Consider the following 25,212-nt stretch of genomic DNA (forward strand, 5'->3'; position numbering starts at 1 on the left):
ATAATAATGATCACTCAACGTCAAAAACAAACGTTGGGAAATAATTATTGTAGGAAAAATAGAAACTGACGTTGATAAAAAATAAATTTTGTGCAAAATTTTTCAATTTTTATTCAAAAATGATTATGAAGCAATGTTTATGCGCTAGAACTTATAACTCCTATGTTCCTGATTTCTTCGATTGCCTGATCGGTCTGTTCCCTCATAGTTCTCACTTTCTTGATAATATGAACAAATGCTACACCATCAACATATGTACCTAAACGAAATGTTAATGTGGATTAGACAAGCTTGTATATTTATGAGCAAAACCATCCTAAACAGAGCCCGAACACTAGTCCCTACGGGCATCTTCTGCCGAATTTCGGTAATTGAAATATATAATTCAATAGAACGTTCGAAATAATTATTGAGTAAAGGAAAAATTCAAGTGTCACCGCTACTCATCCCCTAAATATCTACCTGGAGGATAAGAAATCCGTTAACTTATTTTTCTAGTTTGTGAAATGAACTAATGTCGTCTCCGCGGCGATAAAATTATCTGGAAAATTCTGACAGGGTAATATGTTCTACATCTAACTCATAGGCACAATACTTATTGAATGCTTTTAAATTAGGATTTGTTCTGATGAAATAAATTCGTAAAATATATCTGATATAATAATTCGCTTCAAAGGTTTTCCCTCCCTTGAAGTGAAAATCATTGTTTAATTTTGTACTTAGCTAAAAAATAGAATACATAAAATACTAAGTTACTACTTAGGCATTGGGCATTTGTATCGTACAACAATATAGATGTTATTATTCAAAACCAAAAACGACCATTTTCTACCAAAATCAGTCAAGCACCGCCAATATTCACAATTCTGACGAAAAGTATATTTTCGGGTTACGTCAGAAGTCAAGATCCGTTTCTATAAAGTGCGCTTCGACATGCTGCTGGAAGGGTTCCCACGGTACAGTGCTGTCAAATTTTTTTCCACACATAGGACACAAACGATCACATTTAGTGACATTTACTATTTCTTTCGCATCATCATCGGCACCACCATTTACGTCTATAAAAGTATAATCTTCCGCTTCGTTGATGCTCGAAGGTCCTCTTTCTTCGGTTTCTTCATATTTTGGCCAAGCTTTTATGCCTTTGGATTCTTGTTTGTTATTATCAAGTAAAATTTCGCCAAGACTTTCATCGGTCTCTAGACTTTTATCTGCCATTTCTGGTTTTTGTGATTTATTTGCACAATCTTTACATGGCTGCAGTACTACAATGAAAAATATATGCTTAAGTATTTTTAAATGAGGCTAATGCAAAAACTATGATAAAATTACCTAATTTTTGCTGCAACGTAGTAACAGTCGCTGCCAGCTCTTGCTGTTGTTTAAGTGCCTCATCGCGCATTTCTTGCAACGCATCCATACATTTTTTAGCCAAAGAATTAAAATCTTCATCGGCGTTATCACTTTCTCCGGACCCATCACCCACATTCAAGTATGCACATCCTAGATCATCTTCAGCATTTGGGACGAAAGCGGTCAAGCCTTCAACCAAGTCTCCTTTTTGTTCATAATCGTCTAATAAAACTTCTTCCATGCTTAGCTCTGAACCATTCGGTATAAGTTTGTGACGTAAATTTGGATTGGGTGTGTGTTGTGTAAACGTTTTGGAACGTATAAGATTTTGGCTACCACCGCTCCCATTGCGTGCATGCGTTTGTAAATCATCGGCATCTTCATTTGCAATATTGACGTCTTGTTCCTTAGTGGCAGTACAGCCTGTTTTATCTTTGGCTATTTGTGAGAGGCGAGACCAAAGCTTTCTGTTTTCATTTGACACCATATTGATATGTTCGCTCAATTGTTGTTTTTGTCGGTTTAATTCGGCGACGTTAAGTCGTAATTGCAGCAATTCATCCGCATCATCGCGTGTATTTGCAGTGCTATTGTTGTTTTGTGATGATACCGCTGCTGTACCTTGTTCAATGCGTTCACGTAGCTCTCCATTATCTTCCTCCAACACTGTGAGTCGTCGCTGCAGTACAACACAGCGCTCCTTCATTGTTTGTAACGCTACCCGCAATGCATACTCTGAAGCAAGTGTAATGTCAGAGTTGGGGCCCGATTCCATTCTGCCAGTTGCTCACTTTCACTTACAGGAACGTCAAAAACGATCCTTTCGGCACCTTAAACTATATTTTGAGTCAGCCAAGCATTTGCTCAATAATAAAGTCTTCTAGAATTAAAAATAATATGCTTAAAGTGGAACAAATATAAAACTTGAGAAATTCAACAATGACCACAGTGCGAATATCAGTATGAAAGCAAATGTGTCAACCAATTTTCAATTTTGACAGATTCTCCTTTGCACCGTTTCGTAATAAATTTTGTAAGGTGTGATCACTTACGCCGGACTTAAAATTAAGGAATTGGCCGCTTCAATGCGCAGAAAGCTGTGGTCTGATGCATGACCGGACAAACGTTTTGCAACGTTTTACAAGACGGTGCACGGCAGCGATTTAGTTTAGCACCCCCGAGTTCGGGGTTTAACTTGGTATCAAATGAAAGAGGGAGTTCTCCCGATCACAAATATATATATCTTAAAGTGCGCAAACTTATAATTTAAAAGTTATTTGTTGTTAAAGTTTGCAAATTTCTATACAACTTCTATATGTGCCCTGCAAAAATCGTTGGATCATGTGGTCCACTTGTGTCATACTGGAGTACTTACCATTAAAACATACTGTAATGCAGCAATGGACCAACTTATGTTTCTACACGAACATATTGTAAATCGATCATTGCTCGTTTTTAACGATTGTAATCACTACACGATGTTTATTGGCCTGTGGGTACTCCATGGATTACTCTGATGTAATGCGGAGCTGGAGTATGTGGTCCAGTCCTAGGACATCGCAATGTTAATTGGACCATATTTTTTGTATGAATTGTGGTTAATTTTGGGGCACTCGCTTGGCCCATAGCGAGTACTCCATACATGCATGCATGGAGTACTCGCGATTTTTGCAGGGTGTATACGTATATATATATTATGACATTACAAATCTGTGCTGCCACATCTAAAAAAAACGGAACAAGTGCAGAATCGAAAAATAACTTATAACTTATAATAACTTAAAAAATTTGAAAAGGCTCTTTTTTGCATTCGCGAACGAGCTGATATTACCTTATAACTCTTATGTTTATTGTTATGTTAGCCAATCCAACACCGGCTGCGCCATGCACAGTAATTCTGCGTAGAACACCTTTTTGCATAGGCGGCCTTCGGCCGCGCTTATAAAAAATAACCCTGGGCTACGCCATGCCAAGTCCGGGTGTGTGATATAACCGTGGCTACCGCCACGGTGATGCCCTTCTGCGTAGTATACCACACATCCGGACTTGGCATGGCGTAGCCCAGGGTTATTTTTTATAAGCTACCTACGCGGAAAGGTGTTTCAACTTCTCAAAATGCGTAGTAAAAATATATATTTTCCTTTTTCTTTATTTACTGAAAGGTGGTAAGGTAATATTTATATTTTTTTTTTTTTTTTTGTTTATGTGGCAGCACAGCTTTGTAATGTCATCAATAAAATATATATATATATAAATGTGCATGTTGCTACAAAAGCGCGATTGATTTAATAAAAACATTTATAAGTAAAAACAATGCAGAAATGAAATGTGAAGTATACAAAAATGCAAGTTAAGTTTATCGTTGCCAATTTATATAGATATATATGTGTATTAAGGTTTTGAAAGATATGTAAATTGTAATTTAAAGTGCTATAGAAATTTGCTAAATTTGCCAACTTTAACAAATAACTTTTAAATTATAAGTTTGCGCACTTTAAAATATGTATATTTGTGCTCGGGAGAACTCCCTCTTTCATTTGATACCAAGTTTTACCTCGAAATCGGGGGGTGCTATTCTAAAATTTTCCCTCTTTTCCGTTTTTCGTGAATATCATTTGCTAAGCGCTTAATTTTTGACTTCCGTTTGTGGCTTCGCAATCCTACCATCCGGATATTCTTAGAAGTATATAAAGGCCGTTCTCTCAATGTGCGGTTAATGTTGCATTTAACCGAATCAAAGTTCGAAATAAATTCTTCGTTTTTACCAAAGGCTGATTAGCCAACCACCGGTTAATTTGATCTTTGTGAATATTTTTTCGAAGTAGTTCACACAAATATGATTGAGAATGCACAAAATCAACAAGCAGCTAATTGGACATTGGGAAAACCCCTTTTTAGCCACAGGCGGCTAAGAGTCGGTAAGATGCTAAATCGCACTTTGAGAAAACGGCCCTACATGCTGTTTAGAATTACCAAACAATTATAAAAATGGCCCTTTTTATTTCCTTTATTAAGTGCAAATTAAACTGCCTTAACCCTAACGCCATAGTCGTAAAGCCTACATACCCATATACATAACCACCTCCAATGTCATCGATTAATGGTGCCTAAACCTAAAAATCGTCAAAATTTCATAAAGATGAAGAAAACGCAAAAACGTATCCAAAACAATGAATAAAATTTACAAAAAGTTATTAAATTCACCAACTAAAATATTTTCAGGTTATGGATATGGCGAGAACCCAAAAACCAATTGGTTGGCTATGGTATGGTTATTGCGTTAGCTTTATGGTATGGCACCATTAAGACCAAATTAAACTTCCTTAACCCTAACGCCATACTCGTGACCATACCCATATCCATATCCATCTCCAATGTGTTCGATTAATGGTGCCTTAACCTAAAAATCGTGAAAATTTTATAAAAACGGTGAAAACGCAAACAATTACAATCATATTCCACAAAAAATAAGTCTCTTAGTCAAAACGTATCCAAAACAACAAATAAAATATACAAAAAGGTAATAAATTCACCAACTCAAATATTTTTAGGTTATGAATATGGCGAAAAACCAAAAACCAATTGGTTGGCTAAGGTATGGTTATGGCGTAAGCGTATGTTATGGCACCATTAATCGACTACATTGATTTCCGTAATGTAGGTTCGATCAGCTGTTTTTTCTGGTTATGGTTTTATGGTTATAAGTCAGCATTAATTAGCCCTTAAATCGATTACATTGATTTCCATAAGGTAGGTTCTATCAGCTGTTTATCTGGTTATGGCTTTGTTGTTATAAAGGGCGAATTAATGGTGACTTATAACCATAAAGCCACAACCAGATAAAACAGCTGATCGAACCTACCTTATGCAAATCAATGTAATCGATTAATGGTGCCATACCATAACGCTAACTCGAATACATTGATTTCCATAAGGGAGGTGTGGTCAACTGTTTTATTTGGTTATGGTTTTATGGCCTTTAAAGGGCAAATTAATGGTGACTTACCATAACGGTACCGCCATAACCATACCATAGCCAATCAATTGGTTTTTGGTTTCTCGCCATATCCATAACCTAAAAATATTTGAGTTGTTGAATTTAATTAATTTTTGTATATTTTATGCATTGTTTTGGATACGTTATGACTAAAAGACTTAATTTTTGTGGAATATGTTTGTAATTTTTTGCGTTTTCTTCATTTTTATGAAATTTTCACGGTTTTTAGGTTAAGGCGCCATTAACCGATGACACTGGAGATGGTTATGGATATGGGTATGGTTACGACTATGGCGTTAGGGTTAAGGAAGTTTAATTTGCCCTTAAGTCACCATTAATTCGCCCTATAAATTTAAATTACAATTTCTTCGCGAAAGCCGCAGTGCATAGAATCCCACAAATCACACACAGAAGATTGTGCATTCACGAGTTCAAAATTGCTTCCCTGCAAAAATCGTGTGACCAAAAACGCACACAGCCACACGAAATTTTGACAGGGGTGACGATTTGGAATGAAAAATTCTCCAAATGAAATAGCATGTTGACAAATTTAGCTTTCCCACAATGTATCGTGCTCTCTCGCACCTATTATTTTTATTGGGATAGCAAAATACATCATTTTTGCGTGCAAAAAAATCCGCCATTTCTAATTCAGGAGAGACAGCAAAACATTTGGTGGTCGAAAATTTTTTCAATTTTGAGAGTTTTAAATGGAATATCTCCGGAAAGATTTAAAATTAAGAGGGAGTTCTCCAGATCACATATATATATATTTTAAAGTGCGCAAACTTATAATTTAAAAGTTATTTGGTGTTAAAGTTTGCAAATTTCTATACAAATTTTATATGTGTATACGTATATATATGTGGCAGCACAGCTTTGTAATTTCATCAATAAAATATATGTATATATATATATATATATATATATATATGTGCATGTTGCTACAAAAGCGCGATTGATTTAATAAAAACATTTATAATAAGTGAAAACAATGCAAAAATGAAATGTGAAATATACAAAAATGCAATTTAAGTTTATCGTTGCCAATTTATATAGATATGTATGTGGATTAAAGTTTTGAAAGATGTGTAAATTGTAATTTAAAGTGCTATAGAAATTTGCTAAATTTGCAAACTTTAACAACAAATAACTTTTAAGTTATAAGTTTGCACACTTTAAAATATATATATTTGTGATCGGGATAACTCCCTCTTTCATTTGATACCAAGTTTTACCCCTAACTCGGGGGGTGCTATTCTAAAATTTTCCCAAAGTCTAATATACAATGATTTTTGCTGTTTATTTCGACAACAATTTTTTATTTGATTTTTGTGCTCATCGAAAGACATCACAATTATGTAGCACCATGCCGCGAATTATGATAAAAGATGGTGTGTGGAGAAACACTGAGGTAAGCATTTGACGTGACTGGTTACTCTTGGCCCTTTATTAACTAAATTGATAACTTTCAGAATGAAATCCTCAAAGCAGCTGTAATGAAATATGGTAAAAACCAGTGGTCACGTATTGCATAACTGCTGCACCGCAAATCTGCCAAGCAATGTAAGGCACGCTGGTACGAATGGCTTGATCCTAGCATAAAGAAGACAGAATGGTCATGGGAGAAGGATGAAAAGCTTTTGCATTTTGCCAAATTAAAGCCAACACAATGGCGTACAATTGCGCCGATTATTTCAGCGGGTTAACTGGCACCAATTGTTCACACCAAATTGTTAGGCACAGGATTCGCCACTGGTAGGTGAGGTTGGCAATCACAACCCCCTGAATCATTTTGGTCGGCAGGTATGCCGCGGATATATTCTTGGCACTTGTTATTGATGGCTTTTATGATGCCACCAACGCAACCTGGACAGACGCCAATGCTCAGTCAACCACCCAAGCCGGGTCAACCTCCAATACCCGGACACGTCCGGACGTCCTGGTTATAATGTATGTTAATACAACTAATAATTTACAAATTTGCTGATGATTATTTTTGTGTTATTTTCTTTAGCAACCACCTGCACCTGTTACAGCCGCAACAGTATGATCAAGCCCAACGCCGTTTAGATCCCGATCAGATGCCAAATCCGATAAGCGTTATCATTGAAAATAAAAATAGCGCTGGTGGTGCTTTTATTACTAATGAACAGGGTTTATTACCACCATTGGTGACCACAAAATATGTGGTAGAAGATCAAGGTAACTCCTCGCCACGTTACGTTAGGTATCGATAATCGAAATTAATGTTTTGTTTGGCAATTACATTGATCTTTCTTCTCTGCAGGTCGTCTTTGTATTGCATACCTGCAACAGCTGATTTATTAAAAACAACAGCTTTGTCCATTAAACTTACCGTCTCACCAATGGCACGCACGGTTGAGGGTGAATATGAGCCACCCATTGTAAATTTTGGTGAATTGGGTGCAATTAGATGCAATCGTTGCAAGGCTCAATAGCAGCTTGTAGATGCTGGTCGTCGTTTCCAATGTCTAATGTGTAAAGTAACAAGAGATGGTAAAAAAAATATTTCACTATTACTTGTCTTCATTGATCCATATTTTTTCTCAACAGTGCCAACTGCATATTTCCAACATTTGGGCCATACCGGACAGCGTGTCGATAAATATGAATGTCTTGAACTTGTATTGGGTACATGAGTATTTGTGTAAAAAATGCTTGGGTACCGATAGCTCTCATGGTAAACCTCAACTCATATCCAACATCAATGCCTCGCATTCAATTGTGGCACTGTACGCACTACATTGGGTTCACGTAGTATTGACAAGCATATTGTTGATTCCAGTGGTAAGGCCACAATTTCAAATGATGGGGAAACCATTATGAAACCATTGGATATTGTGAATCCAGCCTTAAAACTCTAGTAGACATCGCCAAATCTCAAAATGCTGAGGTAAGTTTTTTGTTATATTAGAATGTGTAGAATAAAAATGTTTCTCTTATCAGGTCGGCGATGGCACCACTTCAGTAGTATTTTAAGCATGTGAAATCTTAAAACAAGTTAAGCCAGATGTTGCGGAAGGCGTGCATGCACGTATCATCATTAAAGCTAAACGTAAAGCATTACAATTATGCATGCTAAAATATGACATGGCTGTACATGTCGAAGCGCCAATCAAAGGAGCAACAAAGTGTTATTGGAAAAATGATCTGCCACAGCAATGTCCTCTAATGTCCAAGAGTATCAGAAAATTGTTGATGCTGAATGGCGTATTCAGTAGAATAAACTAGCTAAGTAAGGCGCCAATGTTGTGTTTTCTAAATTGCCAATTGGTGATGTTGATACACAGTATTTTGCAGATCGTGATATGTTCTGTGCTATTCATGTACCAGAAGAAGATTGGAAACGTAGAATGAAAGCTTGTGGTGGTGCTGTTATGACTACAGCTAATGATATTAATTCAAGTGTTTTGGGTCAATGTGATTACTTTGAAGAACGTCAGGTTGGTGGTGAACGTTTCAACATTTTCCAAGGTTTGACATCAATTTCATTTTTATAGTTTATAATTATTTAAAGGTTGCGTTAATGCTAGAACAAGTACATTGATTTTATGTGGCAGTGTTGAACAATTTTTGGAAGAAACTGGGCTTCGTTACATGATGCTAAATTGCTTTTGCGGCGTACAATTAAACATGATTCTGTTGTTGCTGGTAAGTCAAAATACAAATTGAAAAAAATGTCTAATCTTAGGGCCTCATTCTCTATTACGAAACGAACTTTCGATGCGGATCAGAGACGAATCGCTAGTGTATTTGCACTATGTTAAACAATGGCAACTTATCACTTGACAATTACTTTTGCCTTCCTGTTAGTTAGAAAGGTAAAGACCGAACGAAAATGATAGAGAATACCATTGCTAGACGATATCGTTTGGAGGCGAATCGTTCGTCTGAGCTATCGTTCGCAATACAGAATGAAGCCTTTAAATTGTTAAGTAATATAATGAAATGATTGTGTACAAATACCCCCAGCGGGTTAGGGGTCAGAATTTATCTGCGGTAGGTATGCCTGTCGTAAGAGGCGACTAAAATACCAGATTCAAGGGGCTGTGTAGCGCAACCCTTCAGGTTGCCAGCGCAATATATAGCTTCTCCAAACCCAATTGTCAACCTCACCTATCCGCGGCGAATCCTGTTTCACTAACAGACAAGGATCTGTGGGGGGGGGGGGGTGGATAGGGAGGGATGGCCTGAAGGTTTAATGTGGCCACATAAATCGTTCCCAAGATAGTCGGGCTAGCACTTTTATGGTGCTGTGTTACTGGAGCGTACCGGATCTGTATCCGGCTAAAGGACCATCACATCGATAACACTCCCCAAACCCTTCGGGGAGCAACCTTATCGCTACAAAAACAACAACAACATTGTGTCCAAATCCCGAAAAAAAACTATAAAATTTGTGTCAGTGAAATGATAATTATTACTTTTGGTTGTTAGTTTTGAGGCATCGTCATCGAGTTCCTTCTGATCGTATATGCCGGTTCTTTTGCATTCTTTTACATGCATAAAGTGCCGTTGAAGCCTTCCTCACCCTCTCCTCCACGTTGAGCTTCCATGACAGCTTACTGTCTAGGACCATTCCTAGATAATTTGTTCAAGGTTTCTCCCTTAGGGTCGCCCCTCCTAACTTAGGCCTGGTCCAATTAGGGACCTTGTACCTCTTTGTAAACAAGACCATATGCAACGTCATCTGCGTAAACCGTAAGTTTTTCTGGTCCCTCGTAGGATCCCCTAAGCAGCTGGTTAATGACCGATTAATGGCGATTTCACCACCACTACGAGGTCCTCAGTAGTGTAATTAGGCAGCATATATGAATGCAGCTGTTTCCTTACCATTACTACAGCTCGCACCCGTCCTTCCGTTTGCGCATAGTAAACGCCAAATCCGCGCGCGCTAATTCCAGGAACCTTTCCTCCCGATGGAAGCCACGGCTCCTGGATCAGCGCGTTAGGAGGAGGAGTTCGCTCGACGCCACTTTACTGTGTTGGAGGTTTATCTGTAGGACTCGCAGCACCAATGGGCTGCTTGTCCCCCTCCAGCACCTTCATCGGGACGTCGTCGTCCTCCCCTAGCCCTTTTGGTTTAGAGTGTTCGAAGCCCCCTTCAGACTCTTGTACCTGTTGTGCCGGGTGTTCCTCTGTGCGACTCACAGCACCATCTGGCTGTTGGTCCCCTTCTAACACATTCGGGGTGACGTGGGCTACCTCCACCTGTCTTTTTTCCCTTAGGCTTTTGAGGTCCTTTTCGACTTCGCCCACGTCCAGCGTGTTAGGACTTTAATACCCGCGACTTCTTTTCCTGTGTCGCATATAAATTTTGCCTGTACCTAAGGACATTTTTCCAAGCTGCGCTTACAATATATCCTCCGCCTGCTTGTTTATTTGGAAGATGTATAACTGACCTTCCTCCGTAGGCCGAGATACAGTAAGTACCTTCCAATCCTGTGTCGGTATGTTCGGATTCTGATTCTGCAAAAGTCGCAGTGTATCCTCCGACTTCATCACGCATGGTATCCATACCTTAACTTTTGGTACCATGGGGATTTGCGCTTTATCCACCATCTCAAAACGCGCGTTCGTGCCCTGCCTTTGGAGGTTTGGAACCACTTCCTCCAGCCACGCAAGCTCGCGATGTTGTCGCACGCTACCATCTTCATACCATTATACCATCCCCCGAATCAAAGGTTGGAAGGAGCTTACTTGGTTATTCCCGCATCATCTTAAGCTCCTTTTCTACAGATCTCCACCTTTCACTAGTCATCTGTTCGAAAGGACTGCTACGACCAACCAGCGCCACAGTCAGTGACTGCTTTGCCACATCACTCATTTTCTCGGGAAAAGCCGGCGTCTTAGTGTTATTTCCCTTTGGCACCTCCGAGAAAGCCGGAGTCTTAGCTCCCTCTAGCACCTCCGAGAAAGTCGGAGTCTTAGCGTTATCTCCCTTTGGCTTATCTCCTACTTCCATAGTTGGAACTTCCCTCTGACTCGCAGCCTTCGAGGTAGTTGCTACCTCGCAATTGGGGCCCATCTGTCTTACAGCTTTGGGCCTACTTGTCTTGTCTATGGGACTGCCCTGCGTCGCGGCTCTGGGACTGGGCCCTTTCTGCCATTCGACGCTTCTTCCTCCTCATACCGGTTGCAGAACCGAGGGTTTCTCGCAGCAAACCTTTTGAACTGCCTTCGACCTACTTCTACCGCCTCATGAGCCCATGCCAAGCGCTCGATCTCCTCTTCTGTTGGGTCCACCACTGCTCCCAAGCACGGTCGACATTTGGCATGTTTTAAATAAGGTCACCGATGATTTGGTTGATGAAAATATCAGGTATCGCGAGGCGACAAAACTGGAGAGATTGGGGAGATAGCTGTTTATTTTATTACAAAGTTCATCGATGTAGGAAACAATAGCATAGGCGTAGAAGCAATAGTGACTCCTGGTAGTAAAGGTAGCTATTGATATGTAGAAGTTAAGCAGAAGTTTGAATATGAGTTTTTTTAAGTTATAGCAAAAAAAGCGTTGAGGATTTTTAATATCTTACCAGGTACCTTCGTACATGTTTCTAAGAATGAAGAATAAAACCTATTCAAACTCAATTTTCACCAGGACAAAGCCGCTGAGACTTCGCTATACTTTAACATACAATACGTTACCCCATTTTAGCACAACTATCATTTTTTGATTTTATTAAATTTTATAAAATGTTTCTTCCTCTACAGTTCTATTTCGGTATTGGATGTTAAATATGGCTTTCGCATTTTCTCCATCAATAACTGTGAAAAGGTGGAAGAAATCTATGCGTGTAAATCTCACATATTATCTTGGTCGAGCGTTTCTTCAATAGCTCTCTAGTGGTTATGGTGACAGCAGAGAAACCCAACTGTTTACAAATGTTACACTTCAAAAAGAATCAAAATATCTTCCATTGCGTCTACGGCTCAAATACCCACAGTATATGAATGAATCGGTTGCACGAACTGGGTCTGAATACTGAAACAGTACACATATTCAAAATCGATGAGGAGGCTGTGATGATGGTATAGGGTGAGTTGTTGAATAACATACGAAAACCACTTTAACCCATCTATATATTTGCATTACAGCTAAAGCTTTACAAACAGCAAAATTGCTGGCGCCAAGCAATTGGAAAAGGCAGTGAAGCATTCATAACACTTTTCGGATGGTGTAAAGTTAGAAACTGCTGTTGTAACAGCTGCCACCGACACAACGGTCATCTCTACTTCGCCGAGTAGCGGCTCGTCCGACTATCTATCGAAGACAGTATAATCATATCTTTTGCCAACACAGGTTAGGTATGTGCTTGCACAGGAAAAGATTTCAATTGGAAAACAAAAACCAATTAAGAGAGTTTATTTATTGTTAAAGTATTTTCTTTTCTTTATATCAACAGTATTAATTTAAGTTGCAATATCACGTACATATATAATAAGGGATGTGATACGATTGCTGTCGGAATTAGATTTGAAACCAATCAATACTCCTGCTAAGGGTTGTAGAATTATTGCTTGAATAATTAGATTTAGAACAATAATAAGTCTGACTTTATTACAAGTCGTACATTTTTAAGTTCATTAATTACGACAGCAATCGGATTCCACGACACCTTTGAATATTCTTGATTTGAAAAAAGAGTAAACGTAATCTGAATTTCTACTAAGCTTTAAGTTGTAGATTATTCAAATAATTGAAGTTTTTTCTGCAGCTTAAAATTATTTTCTGCTCGCTTAGAAAAGATTTCAATTGGAAAACAAAAACCAATTAAGAGAGTTTATGTTATTATTAAAGTACTTACTTTTCTTTATATCAATTGTATTAATTTAAGTTGCAATATCACGTACATATATAATAAGGGATGTGATACGATTGCTGTCGGAATTAGATTTAAAACCAATCAATACTCCTGCTTTGGGTTGCAGAATTATTGCTTGAATGATTAGATTTAGAACAATAATAAGTCTGACTCAATTAATAGTCGTACATTTTTAAGTTCTTCAATTATGACAGCAATCGGATCCACGACACCTTTGAATATTCTTGATCTGAATTTCTACTAAGCTTTAAGTTGTAGATTATTCAAATAATTGGAGTTTTTTCTGAAGCTTAAAATTATTTTTTGCTCGCTTAGAAGAGATTTCAATTGGAAAACAAAAACCAATTAAGCGAGTTTATTTATTATTAAAGTTCTTCTGTTTTATATGAACTGGATTAATATAAGTTCCAAGTTCATGTACATATATAATAATATTGAAAATAATAAATATTGAAAATTCAATTTTTTTGGTTCATATTTTATTCATATGGCTGTTCCAGGTAAAGTAAATCTGCAGGTAAAATTCACGTTATATGGCGGTTATATAAATGGTAAAACCGCAGTAAAATTGATTGTCAAATGACTCGAAAATGTGGAGTGAAATGACGGAAAAATGACCGCCATTTGACGAGCATTGTGACGTGTGTGAGCAGCACAGTGCTATGCTCACATCCTATAAGTGGGAGCGGAATGCACGATCACATTAATAGGAACGAAACGGAAAATTTGGTCACAAAAGTTCATCACGCCCATGCAAACGTGACTATGAATATAACCGCTGCAGAAAGTCACAATGACCGTAAAATGACTAGTAAAATGACGTGGAGCGTTTTTGCAGGGTTCGTTCTGCGCATCTACGTCACACTCGACTTCTTCAGCGAATAAAAAAAAAGAGAGAAAAAAACAAGAGCTAAAGGAAAATGACGTAAAAGTTGCACATAAAAAACAGCTGAAATGTTTACATGCGCAATGCGCCACCATCCATCATGATAGAATCCATGGCAGAACGATACAAGGTGCCAGCATGGTGACATACCTACAAACATAAATAAAAATTCCATGTACTTTGTTTTTGTAAATTCGATGGACAAATGTCAAAATCGTACTGCGTCGGAAGTTAATGTATCAAATCAAATAAAAAAAGGTTATAATCAGCCGTCCCATGTTTCAATTTGTATCGTTCCGCCATAATAGAATCCTAATCAACCTTTATCAGCTGTTTTACACTTGCATCAGCTGTTTAAATACTGACAAATTTGACAAATGTTTTGCAATTTTTATTATAAAATAAACGCTTTCAAATATCGAAGAAAAATATGTGAAACACTTAGTGGAATATACAATTCAACCCGATACGAATGTGCTAAAGCTACATCTCCACGATTGGCATCAAATACGAGATTAAAACTTTTGTTTTTTGGGACAGACACATTTTCATTGCCCAGCCTGCAAGCACTGCATAAGAAGTAGTATCTAAATATTTTACAAACCGTCTTTATCATTCATATTTATTTGTGATTATTTATTCCAGTACAGGAAAAGGAGGCCTGGGAGTGGTGACTTCATTCAAAAACCCCGCAAATGCTGTACGTGGATACGCTGAGTTGCATAAATTACCACTTCACCGATGGCCGGTACTTCCAGAAGCATGCCAAGAATACGATTTGGGTGTTGTGGTTTCATTCGGCCATATGATACCAGAGAGGGTGATAAGAGCATTTCCAATGTATGTTTTTTGTTTTGGTTTTTATAAAGTTGCTTTTACATTTTGCTAAACTGTGTATGATCTAACATTCGGCAGGGGTATGATAAATGTGCATGCAAGTTTACTGCCGCGTTGGCGCGGTGCGGCACCTATTATTCACGCTATTATGAATGGAGATAAACAAACGGGAGTATCTATTATGAGAATAGAGCCAAAACACTTTGACGTAGGAGATGTAGGCATGCCAAAAAATGTAATCGCATATTTCTTGAATAATTTCTTACATCTATTAGGTATTGGCGCAACGTGAAATAGTGATAAAGAATGATATATTAATGCCAGAATTACACAGCCAACTAGCAGAAGAGGGTGCAGATTTGCTTATTTATAGCATCGACAACTTTATAAGCTGTCTGGAGTCGGCAACAAAGCAAAATGGGTCTTACGCAACCTATGGTAGTGTATGCAATTAAATAGTACCTTTATTAGATTTAACAAAAATGTTTCTTAGCTCCCAAAATAACATCTGCCATAACAGAAGTGAATTGGTCACAGATTAGTGCTGAACAGCTTTACCGGAGATTTCGTGCACTTTTTGGCTTTAAACACTTAAACACGATATTTCAGAAGAAGGCCGTGCAACTTATTAGTGTTAAATTACCTGATAAAGAATCTGCAGATGGGCCTTTAGCTAATGCGGAATGTGGGCGATTTTTATATGATCGTAATAGGTGTTGCCTTTTAGTTCGCTGTGCTGAAAACTCGATTGTGGAGGTACATCAGATACGTATCGAAGGGAAGAAAATAATGTCAGCAATGGATTTTAACAACGGATTTCTTAAGAAAATGAATTCCACACTTGATTTTTCGTTTACAACTAAATAAAGTTTATATGCAAGATCAAAGCTTTACACATTTTTCACTAACAATTTTGATATAAAAAGATGTATTGAAAATTTAAGCATTTGTGTTAGCCCAAATTAGAGGGCTTTACTTCTTTTGTTGTATTCTCCGGCTCTGCGGTAGTCTTTTGCAAAAGATTTTTACTGAACCAAACTGGACGTGGTTTTTCCATTTCTACAACACGTACTTTTTTCTCACTTGCTGAACCGGCTGATTTTTCGATTTGTTCACCGTCATAAAGCACCACAACCTCATGTTCGATGGGATCTAAACCTAACTTTTCTTGGATTTTATCTTGCATCGCACGAGTTTCTTGCTCCACTTTCTTGTAACAATGAGCTGTAAGGAAAATAAGAACATTTCAGTTGTTGTTGGGTGCTGTTAATAGTAGTAAACTTACGACATAGCACACCCAATTCGTGATCATGACCACATTGGTTGCAAGTGCGTAAATTAGTTTTTGTCTTTAATGGTTTCCAATTATACTCTGGCAATCCAAATTTACGTTTAAGTCGTTTCTCAACGGTGCGTCGATGCTTTGGTACAGCCCATAAAATCCCATCACCCAACAGATCTTTAAGACTAAATCGATCAGGTTTGTCGGTTTGTGGCGTTATTCGTGCTGCATCCCAGTCCATACTGGGCATACCGACCAATGCAAGTTGTGCTGTGGGACGAAAAGATATGGTTGAATAATCAACGTCAAATTTATATATGTATATTTCACTGATCATACTTGGCGGTTGGCCCCTATGCCCAAACATCAGCACGTTTTCTAGTCTATTTAGCAAGTTTCGGAAAGATAAAAAAATATTTCGCGACATTTTTTTAGTGATTTTTTAAAGGAGATTTTGAAAAAATTCTAGTAATAAATGAAGAAAATGATGACAGCAAAGTCAGCTGGATGTGAAAATCGTAGTGTGCTGCGTTTTTGTAAAGGCTGGTTTGCATTATGTCAAATTTCACGTCAAACGTTGCCATTTTAATGAAAACGGGTTGTCGTTGTTGTTGTTGTTGTAGCGATTAGTTACTCCCCGAAGGCTTTGGGGGGAGTGTTATCGATGTGATGGTCCTTTGTCGGATACAGATCCGATACGCTCCGGTAACACAGCACCATTAAGGTGCTGGCCCGACCATCTCGGGAACGATTTATATGGCCACATTAAACCTTCAGGCCATCCCTCCCTCCCCACCTTCAAGTTCCATGAGGAGCTTGGGGTCGCCAGAGCCTCGTCTGTTAGTGAAACGGGATTCGCCGCTCGAAGGTGAGGTTGACAATTGGGTTGGAGAAGCTATATATTGCGCTACACAACCCCTTGAATCCGGGTTGAAAACGGGTTGTCATTTGTGTTTGTCGTCACTTTTGACTACGTTGTGTCAATTAAAATGTCAGATAAATGAAAACGACCCCATTTCTGTTTGCCAGTTGATATGGATTCATTTGACTGTCAAAATGCATTTGGCAGCATGTTGGCATTTTTCTCTACGTTTGACATTTACACATCTGATTTCTCAAATAAACTGATCCAAAATCAAGTTGCAAATTACGCATTTTATTTGTTTATATTATTTTACTTTCAAATATTCTTTATATTTATATAACGCTGATCAGCTGCCAAGAAATGACGTTTAAGCTTTTACATCAAATATGAAAATGGAAAGTCAATCATCTGACACGTAAGGTTTGACATCAGAAATTAAAACGGTAGGTCAATCAATTGACACGTAGTTTTGACGAGGGCGTTTGACACTCATACTTTGTGCCAGTTAAGGAGATGTAATGAAAACGCTTTTGACACCAAATAACTAGCTATCACTTGATGTCAGTAGTTTTGTTATAATGGAAAGCAGCCTTAAGGAAACAAATTATCAAATCTACCGACGGCATGCACCCTTTGTCACATTTTCGAAGTGGCAGCACCCATCAGCTGTTTTACATATGTTATTGCAAATAAAAATGGTAAAATAAAAAAAATATACAAGTTACGTCAAAGCCATTTCCAATTGGCTTGTCCTGGGCAGTTAAATAATCAAAAACTTTTAATTTATATACAAAATAAGCTGGTTATTTTATTGAAAAGAATACTGTAACTATGCCAGTAAAGTGACTTTCGCAGAAATGTGTGAAGCCGGAGTAAAGTGGCTTTGCACATGAAATTCATTCATTCTTCAACTAAAGTTATTTTTCTTACTCTTGGCCGGTTCAAAGTGTACAAATTTACACGTTTAAGCCTTGTATGGACAGCGTGCTGCAGTGACTTCAATGAATTCAAGGCAAGCTTAAACCAAAAAACATATGTACGTGCATAACAAACAATTTCACCACAACGTGTGCAGCATAAGCTGCACCACTACCATCACAGCCACTAGAGCTCAGACGCTGTTATGATGCACATGACTTCACCACAGCACAGGCGCAAACATAGCCAAGACATAACTAAGCGTGATGCCAGCTGAACGTGTTTGAATCGTCACTACGACCAATTGTGGCTTAAGCTCTCTTTGGGCTAAACTTACTTAGCTTGTCTGCTGCTTACTACCTCAATGTAATAACTTGCGTGAGCCACTGATATTGTTAGCAACAACAGACACTTTGTAGGAGCTGCTAGAGTTGGACGTAGGTAATCGTCGTTCGGTGGTTGTCTTGTCCAGTTACTTAAGAGCCAAACTGTAAGCGCTGTTTGAATAAATTCTTTTTTTTTTTACAACGAGTGTGCGTATGCGGTCAAAAGCTCATTGTTTGTGCGTTAAAAAAATAAGTATTTAATGGAAGTGAACATAAATGTTAAAAACCAAAGTTTTATTATTTAGCAAACACAATTTTTTAGTGCCAAGTTGTATTAAAAAAAAAAACAAGCTAGAATCTGCGAGTGACATGTGTCCTGACATAAAATAATAAAAGAGCGCGCACCTTCCCAGAGTATCCTACATAGCTTAATTGAAAAAAAGTGTAGTCAAATGAAGCACAAATTTGCTTTCTAAATAAACCCCGCGAACACTTAACCGACAAATAAATAAAATAAAAAAGCAAATATATAAAAAAAATCTGCGGAAGTGTTTATTAAAGTGTTATTTTGGTTTTACTTACAAACAAAAAATTTAAAATTTTCGCAAAAAATGGCCTGTTTAAGCACTTCCGGTCGTCGCGGACTTCACGTTGTTGTATGTACACGAAATCATCAAACTCAAAAATATCTTTATCGACTACTTTTACAACAAAACGTCAATCGAGAATTTTACTCAAGCTCAGCCATTGCAGATAAGTTACTTGGAAAAATCCCTCCAACCAATTTATCCTCAGTTCTGCCCCAACGCAACTTTCATGGTGTGGGCGCAGTAATGCAACGAAACTCTGTCATAAGAACGGGACACGATTATTTGACAAATTCGGTAAGTCGATAAAAAATGTGGAAACAGTAAGTTTACAAAAAAAAAAATTTTTTTTTATGTCAAGGTACTATCTGCATACAGCTTAGATACTATTTAAATTAAACAAAAGACTGAAACAAGGAACCCGAAACTTTTTTTCTTGGAAAAAGCGAACTTATCTTTTTTTTCCAAATATGGATTCTATCTTGGTCATATACATGTTGGCCTATCCTATCCTAATAGAAAGATCGTAACTTAAAAGCTTTGTTAAGAAGCACGTATCTGAACAAAGTCGTATTTCAGGAGGTCGGTTAAAAAGGCATATAACTGAGAAAATTTGTTTTTTGTATAAAAAGTTTCGAATTCGACTTAATTTCTTTCCAATTCACAATTCGCAAAAGTCATATATTGCTAAAGTGGAATATAGATTCATGTATCTTCTAAAGTATAGTTTAGAATTTTAAGTCGTTAACGAATTGTGAAAAGAAATTAAACTAAATTTAGTTCATATCCCTTCTATCAAAGAAATTTCTATTTTTTAACCGGTCTCCTGCGATAAGACTTTATCAACGAATTCGTTGAGATACGGACTTATTAACTAAAAGTCTGAGATACGCCGTTTTTTGCAAAACTTTTAAGTTACGACCTTTCTATTAGCTTAATACACAAAAAAATATGTTGGTTAGGGCTTTGTGAATTAAGCTGACAATATGTACATACATACATATATCTACAACCAATTATTTATAGTTTCGTCAAAACCGGGCTTTATTCAGTAAGTGTGAGTTTTGAAATGTTCATTTTCCTTTCATTTCTATACAAAGATATAGGCGCAGAAAAACCACAAGGCAGTCAAAACTAGCGCCTTATCTAAGCTTTGGATAGAGAATGCAAGCAAAAATTTCCGAGTTGATTGTATAGCAACTTATTGTAAAATAAGGAAAAGAAAAAAAGCAATGTAACAAAAAAAAAAAAAAAAAAAAAATAAATTAAGAAAAAAAGGAAAAGTAATATAAAAGAATAAAATATAATTAAAAAAAAAGGAAACTAAATAAAAATACTAAAACTAAAAATAAAAAGCTGTGCAATAAATGGAAACGATTTTAAATAATACATAAATAAAAAATAAAATAACTTACTAAAAAAACTAAAACACAAAAAAAGAAATAGTAAAACGAAATAAAATTAAAATTATAAAAAAATAAAGAAAAATAAAGTATGTATAAGATGCTTATTCACAAAATTAATTGAGTGCTTAAAGTTTTATAATTTAAAATTTGTGTGAAGACTTAACTTTAAAAAGCTTAATAACCCTAACTTAGATTTTATGAAAAAGAGAGCTAGTACCTAGAATACAAAAGAACTTTAGGTAAAAAAGAAAATACAAAAACTCAAATAAACTTTATAATGTATAATTAAAAAAAAAATATTATTAAAACAAAGTATAATTAGAAACTAAAATAAATAAAGATAAAAAAGAAACATAGTATAAAGCATTTAATATTCTAAATACCAAAAGAATTGCATAAAATTCCAGAAAATTATTTGGATCATAATAAAATCAAGTAAAGCCAAAAAAGATAAAAAATACCAAAAAATAGTCATAATAATAAAAAATAGGGTAGAACAGAGTTCCACTAAAAAACTAAAATAAAACTAATTAAGAAAAACGATAATTTATCATATAAAAATATTTTGAATCACAAAAGAATTTCATAAAATTAAAAAAAAAAAAAATGTGTAAAAATATTTATAAATAATAATAATAATAAAAACAGTCAGTATTCTGTTTTTGTTGTTGTTGTTGTTGTAGCGATAAGGTATCTCCCAGAAGGCTTTGGGGAGTGTTATCGATGTGATGGTCCTTTGCCGGATATAGATGCGGTACGTTCCGGTAACAAGCACCATTAAGGTACTAGACCGACCATCTTGGGAACGATTTATATGGCCAAATTAAACCTACGGCGTGTTGTTTCATTTTTTAAATCTAAATTTATGTTATTTGTTGTGTTTTTATATTAACGATTTAGTAAAATGCGAACTATTCGCGTCAAAAAATATATATCAATTTCCTGAGTCTTTAGATCAGAATAACGATTTCTGAAAATAGCCGGAACAACTTATTTAGTGGGACGTGACGTATAAGTAACATGAAACGCATTTCAAATGTGTGCCTAAATTGAGCTAAATACATTAAAATGCATTCGAGTATTAGCAAAGCTTAGAAGACAGAGCGTTGTAGTGTCGAATAGTGCAACAAAAAACATTCGGAGAATTTCCGGAGCAGCAACTTTGCGCTTTATTAGGGTTACAGCACCTCAGCCGTCAAAAGAACGCTTTTCAAACTATCCCAGATGTATCAATTCTCAACCTTATATATACCATCCTTAAAATCACGAAGCCACAATATAAATGCCTAGAGAAGAAAATTAGAAAAGAAAAAGAAAAAAATATCAAAACTTCATGCGCTTATAAAATAAATTCTAAATATATATATTTAAAAAATATTATTATATTAGCCTCAGATCGGATATTTTGGTAAGCACGTATGTATTTATCAATCAACGTGCATTGTAGCTTTCCCTGTATGGATATAAATATGTAAAAGTTTGTAGATGTGCAGTTAGTTGTTGCCTATTATGTGGAATTAAGGAATTTGCGACTGGCCCCTCAGCGATGGCATTGAAAAATCATAATTTTGCAAATTTACAAACCAATAATTTTACACACACACATACTTACATACATGTATATGTATACACAAATGAAAATGTATGGCTTAGTAGCGGTATATTTCAATGTCGTTAGTTGTTTTCAAAACATCGGAGATTCCTAAATCTCTTTTGCTCAGTGTTGCATGTGCATATTACTTAATACTCTCTTTTTTGTAGTGCATATTTGTCATTTTTCTGGTCCTGTTTTCTGTTTTTAATCCTAACCAAAATAAAGGAAGACATTGTTGTGTCACATCAAGTTGTATGCGCCTTCCTTCCTTCCAAACAAAACTTGTTTAGCTTTTTTTTTGACGTACTCAATTAATTTGCTGTGCATTAATGGTTAGTTTGTTGTTATTGTATTTGTCATCCATATCCAAGGCACATACATAGAAATGTGTACATCAACAACATTATCATCATCCTTAATGTTGTCAGCATGCGATGACGTCGTCGTTCGCTTGCTTTGCTTCCTCATCGGCAAAGTGCATTGGCTGCAGTTGGGGAAGTTTGCTTTCATTGCTGCTTTGTTGTTGTGTGTGATAGCAAGATACCAGCAACTTGCTATTTATGAAAAAAGTCGCAAACGCCAAATGATATGCCAGTGCTGAAATTTTCAATAAATTCGTACCTAATAAAAAGTAGTTGGCTTCATTTTCGATATGCTGCAACCCATGATGTAATTAGAAAGGTGTGACAACATAACCTCACTTTTTCGGTAGCACTATCTTCCAGTATTTACTTGTATTACAAAAGTATTAAATTTTGATTGCTTCAGTTTTCGTATAAAATTCCCCAAAAAATGTTCTTTTGGGGAACCCAAAGTTACTTAAAATTTTTGGCTAAACAATTCTTGTAGCTGCTTATATAGTTATAATATTTTTAAACGTATAGTAAAAGCTACTTCAGTCATAGTAGAACTCAAAGCCAGTTCTGTATGATAAACAACCCTCCAAAATATGCATGCCGAACTTGTCAGAATAAGGGAAAACGGCACCGGGATGAGAACACCTAAATATTCATTCATCATGGCTGCAACCGATCTCTGACAACAAAAAGATATATAATTTTTTAATCAAAATCAAAATATTGTAAAATATTTTAATGAAGGTATAATACACATACACTGACATATGGCGCGAGTCTTTAGGATGTCAGCAGCTAGTTGAGCTGGATACCGATAAATCCTACATCGGTATACGACAACATTTGAGCAAGCAGTCGCAAGTCTATCCAGGACTGCTGTAAAGACGGAAGAGCAGAGAGCAAAATGGATTCAAGGGCTTAAGCGCAATTTACAGCCTTCGCAACCCAATTGTCAACCTGACCTGCGAGAGGCGAATTCTCACAAAAAACATATGTCCTGCTTGTAACGAGTCCCCACATGACACCAACCATCTCTTCAACTGTATTGTGGGACCAACGCCTCTAACACCCCTCTCATTATGGTTCACCCTTGTTGAAACAGAGTTTCCTTGGACTCCCGTTAGAGAATATTGATGACAATTTGTGATCGGTCACACCTATTGGATGGGGCGAAGCACTGCTACAACAACAACAACAGAGGCGAATTCTATTACAAATATGAATGTATCATACACATATTCAGCAGGTGAGGCTCTGGCGATCCCAAGTTCGGGGGAACAATCAACGGTCGTAGTAGTAAGGGCGGATATAAGTACAGCTGGGACGCAGTCGGCTCTACTTTCTTCATAACCTAACTATTGAAATAAAAGCTGAATTAAGAAAATACCCTTTTTACATGTTACAATTTAAAAACTGTTTCACAGTATTCGAAGTCGTTTGGATACCATTTCAATGGATTTGGTACTAAAATTGACTTCATTTTATTACCTCACTGCAAGAAGAAAATTCCAGCACTACACTACGCTATTACTACTGTAAACGTTGTGCTGCTCTTGTTGTTGTTGTTTTTGGTGTTGCGGCTACTGTTGTCTTCTCGTCGCTCATTGCTTAGCAAATGAAAGTGAAATTAATGCACTGACTGACTTGAAGTTGTTTAAGTTTTGTTTTTTCTCTCTTTTTTGATTTTCGGTTTATTGAGCTCGCTTTATTTCATTTATTGCTATTTGCAGTTATTTCATTGGCTTTGGCTTCTTTCTTCGTCGTTGTTTCACTTTCGTTGGACATGCGGCTTGTTTGGCTGGTTGGTTGGTTAATTCATGCGTGTGGCTGGTGTTTTCTGGTTTGTTTGTGCATCAAGCGTAAAAGTGTGGACGTAAAGTGTTGGTCTAAAAAAATAGCAAACATTTATGAATGTGCATGTGTGTGCACTTCGATGAAGCAGCGGAAATCAGCATTTGCTTCTTTGAAAATAAAAGCAGAGCTAACTTCTTTATAATGAAAGTAATAAGAAAATTCATAGGAAATCCCTCATTACAACTGCGTGCTCAGAATCTCACGGAACTTTGAAGTTTCCATTGTGGACTGGGAAATAGGGAATCCTTATAAATACCCTGACTCAAGGGTCTGGTTCGAAATTCGATGGATCGAAATTCGATGACGGAAGAACGGGAGCTGGCATCTATGGGCCGAACTTCAAAAAATCGATACCAATGGGATGCTTCCCCACCATATTTCAGGCAGAAGTCCATGCTATAAAAGTCTGTGGTAGAGAATGTCTGCGCAGAGGTTCAACATCGAAGAGCATCTACAGTATGTCGGAAAGCCAGGCGGCCCTGTATGCCTTGCAATCGTACACAGTTACATCTAAGCTAGTGGATAAATGCACTGAAACGCCCTGGGAGCCAAAAAGAAGGTTTTGTTAGGATGGGTTCCCGGACATCAGGGCCATGAAGGTAATGAACATGCAGATAACCTAGCGAAGCAGGTTGCTACATCAGCATTCTATGGTTCAGAGCCCTTTTGTGGACTTACAAAAGCACTCACCAGGGAAACTACAAGTAACTGGGAAACTAAACAATTCAGACGTCACTGGATTGACTGCCCAGGGCAAAGGCCGGCCAAACTGTTTATACTTCCGGCAACGAAAGTATCAGCCAAACTCATTAATCTAAGCAGGGAGGACCTAAGAACTATTACTGGGTACTATACGGGACACTGCGGTTTACGATATCACTTAAGTAAATTCAATCTACCGGATACCCAAATTTGTCGTTTCTGTGAACTGGATGATGAAACTCCGGTTCACATTCTCTGCGAATGCGTCGCTCTAGCTAGGCAGAGACTATCCCATCTAGGTGGTGGGACTCTTAATCCTTATTTGATATGGAGTAAAAAGCCTGAAGAGGTACTTAGATACATCAACAGCCCCCAGATACAAAATTAGGCTGAAAGGGG

General features: G+C 37.0%; 5 protein-coding genes across 21 annotated transcripts in view; 3 read left to right on the top strand and 2 right to left on the bottom strand.

Moving 5' to 3' along the window:
- Nucleotides 1–651: 651 nt before the first annotated feature.
- spn-F (Protein spindle-F) lies at nt 652–2,316 on the bottom strand. Its single transcript, XM_067776195.1, has 2 exons — nt 1,333–2,316; nt 652–1,265 (listed from the first exon to the last, which is right to left on the bottom strand). Exons 1-2 carry the CDS (start codon nt 2,126–2,128, stop codon nt 895–897), a joined length of 1,167 nt encoding a protein of 388 aa, XP_067632296.1. The 5' UTR covers nt 2,129–2,316; the 3' UTR covers nt 652–894.
- Nucleotides 2,317–5,991: 3,675 nt separating this feature from the next.
- Nucleotides 5,992–13,662, top strand: LOC137238399 (T-complex protein 1 subunit eta-like). 15 transcript variants are annotated; one of them, XM_067763318.1, is made up of 10 exons: nt 5,992–6,764; nt 6,826–7,303; nt 7,368–7,580; nt 7,641–7,870; nt 7,928–8,267; nt 8,321–8,609; nt 8,708–8,848; nt 8,908–9,025; nt 12,089–12,413; nt 12,473–13,662. In XM_067763318.1, exons 3-4 carry the CDS (start codon nt 7,435–7,437, stop codon nt 7,810–7,812), a joined length of 318 nt encoding a protein of 105 aa, XP_067619419.1. In that variant the 5' UTR covers nt 5,992–6,764; nt 6,826–7,303; nt 7,368–7,434; the 3' UTR covers nt 7,813–7,870; nt 7,928–8,267; nt 8,321–8,609; nt 8,708–8,848; nt 8,908–9,025; nt 12,089–12,413; nt 12,473–13,662. The 15 variants fall into 15 exon arrangements, with proteins under 15 accessions (XP_067619419.1, XP_067619418.1, XP_067619417.1 ...); XM_067763317.1 differs by having other exon boundaries at nt 8,708–8,817; nt 8,875–9,025; XM_067763316.1 differs by having other exon boundaries at nt 8,708–8,817; nt 8,892–9,025.
- A 747-nt stretch (nt 13,663–14,409) lies between these two features.
- Nucleotides 14,410–15,810, top strand: LOC137238405 (methionyl-tRNA formyltransferase, mitochondrial). Of its 3 annotated transcripts, none has more exons than XM_067763324.1 (5): nt 14,410–14,669; nt 14,732–14,926; nt 15,002–15,140; nt 15,199–15,361; nt 15,417–15,810. In XM_067763324.1, exons 1-5 carry the CDS (start codon nt 14,464–14,466, stop codon nt 15,788–15,790), a joined length of 1,077 nt encoding a protein of 358 aa, XP_067619425.1. In that variant the 5' UTR covers nt 14,410–14,463; the 3' UTR covers nt 15,791–15,810. The 3 variants fall into 3 exon arrangements, with proteins under 3 accessions (XP_067619425.1, XP_067619429.1, XP_067619426.1); XM_067763328.1 differs by having other exon boundaries at nt 15,444–15,810; XM_067763325.1 differs by having other exon boundaries at nt 14,410–14,666.
- On the bottom strand, nt 15,769–16,736 carry mRpL32 (mitochondrial ribosomal protein L32). The gene is made up of 3 exons (XM_067763331.1): nt 16,545–16,736; nt 16,209–16,475; nt 15,769–16,147 (listed from the first exon to the last, which is right to left on the bottom strand). The coding sequence occupies exons 1-3, from the start codon at nt 16,630–16,632 to the stop codon at nt 15,876–15,878; spliced, it is 627 nt and encodes a 208-aa protein (XP_067619432.1). The 5' UTR covers nt 16,633–16,736; the 3' UTR covers nt 15,769–15,875.
- Nucleotides 16,737–17,761: 1,025 nt separating this feature from the next.
- qless (decaprenyl diphosphate synthase subunit 1 qless) overlaps nt 17,762–25,212 on the top strand; it is a 169,457-nt gene continuing 162,006 nt past the window's right edge. The window contains exon 1 of the mRNA XM_067763333.1: nt 17,762–19,198. Coding sequence (XP_067619434.1) covers nt 18,926–19,198 — 273 coding nt within the window. The 5' untranslated portion in view covers nt 17,762–18,925. The remainder of the gene's footprint in view (nt 19,199–25,212) is intronic.

This window comes from Eurosta solidaginis, chromosome 1 (assembly GCF_040869045.1).
Source record: "Eurosta solidaginis isolate ZX-2024a chromosome 1, ASM4086904v1, whole genome shotgun sequence".
Lineage (NCBI taxonomy): Eukaryota > Metazoa > Arthropoda > Insecta > Diptera > Tephritidae > Eurosta > Eurosta solidaginis.

Coding starts and splice junctions, on each gene's coding strand:
- spn-F (XM_067776195.1), bottom strand. CDS start 2,128: ATGGAATCGGGCCCCAACTCTGACATTACACTTGCTTCAGAGTATGCA. Junction 1,266..1,332: donor TACGTTGCAGCAAAAATTAG/GTAATTTTATCA, acceptor TTTTCATTGTAG/TACTGCAGCCATGTAAAGAT.
- LOC137238399 (XM_067763307.1), top strand. CDS start 8,683: ATGTTCTGTGCTATTCATGTACCAGAAGAAGATTGGAAACGTAGAATG. Junction 8,849..8,891: donor ACGTTTCAACATTTTCCAAG/GTTTGACATCAA, acceptor AATTATTTAAAG/GTTGCGTTAATGCTAGAACA. Junction 9,026..12,088: donor ACATGATTCTGTTGTTGCTG/GTAAGTCAAAAT, acceptor CTTCCTCTACAG/TTCTATTTCGGTATTGGATG.
- LOC137238405 (XM_067763324.1), top strand. CDS start 14,464: ATGTTTTGCAATTTTTATTATAAAATAAACGCTTTCAAATATCGAAGA. Junction 15,141..15,198: donor AACACTTTGACGTAGGAGAT/GTAGGCATGCCA, acceptor TACATCTATTAG/GTATTGGCGCAACGTGAAAT. Junction 15,362..15,416: donor TGGGTCTTACGCAACCTATG/GTAGTGTATGCA, acceptor AATGTTTCTTAG/CTCCCAAAATAACATCTGCC.
- mRpL32 (XM_067763331.1), bottom strand. CDS start 16,632: ATGTCGCGAAATATTTTTTTATCTTTCCGAAACTTGCTAAATAGACTA. Junction 16,476..16,544: donor GCATAGGGGCCAACCGCCAA/GTATGATCAGTG, acceptor TTCGTCCCACAG/CACAACTTGCATTGGTCGGT. Junction 16,148..16,208: donor CGAATTGGGTGTGCTATGTC/GTAAGTTTACTA, acceptor TTTTCCTTACAG/CTCATTGTTACAAGAAAGTG.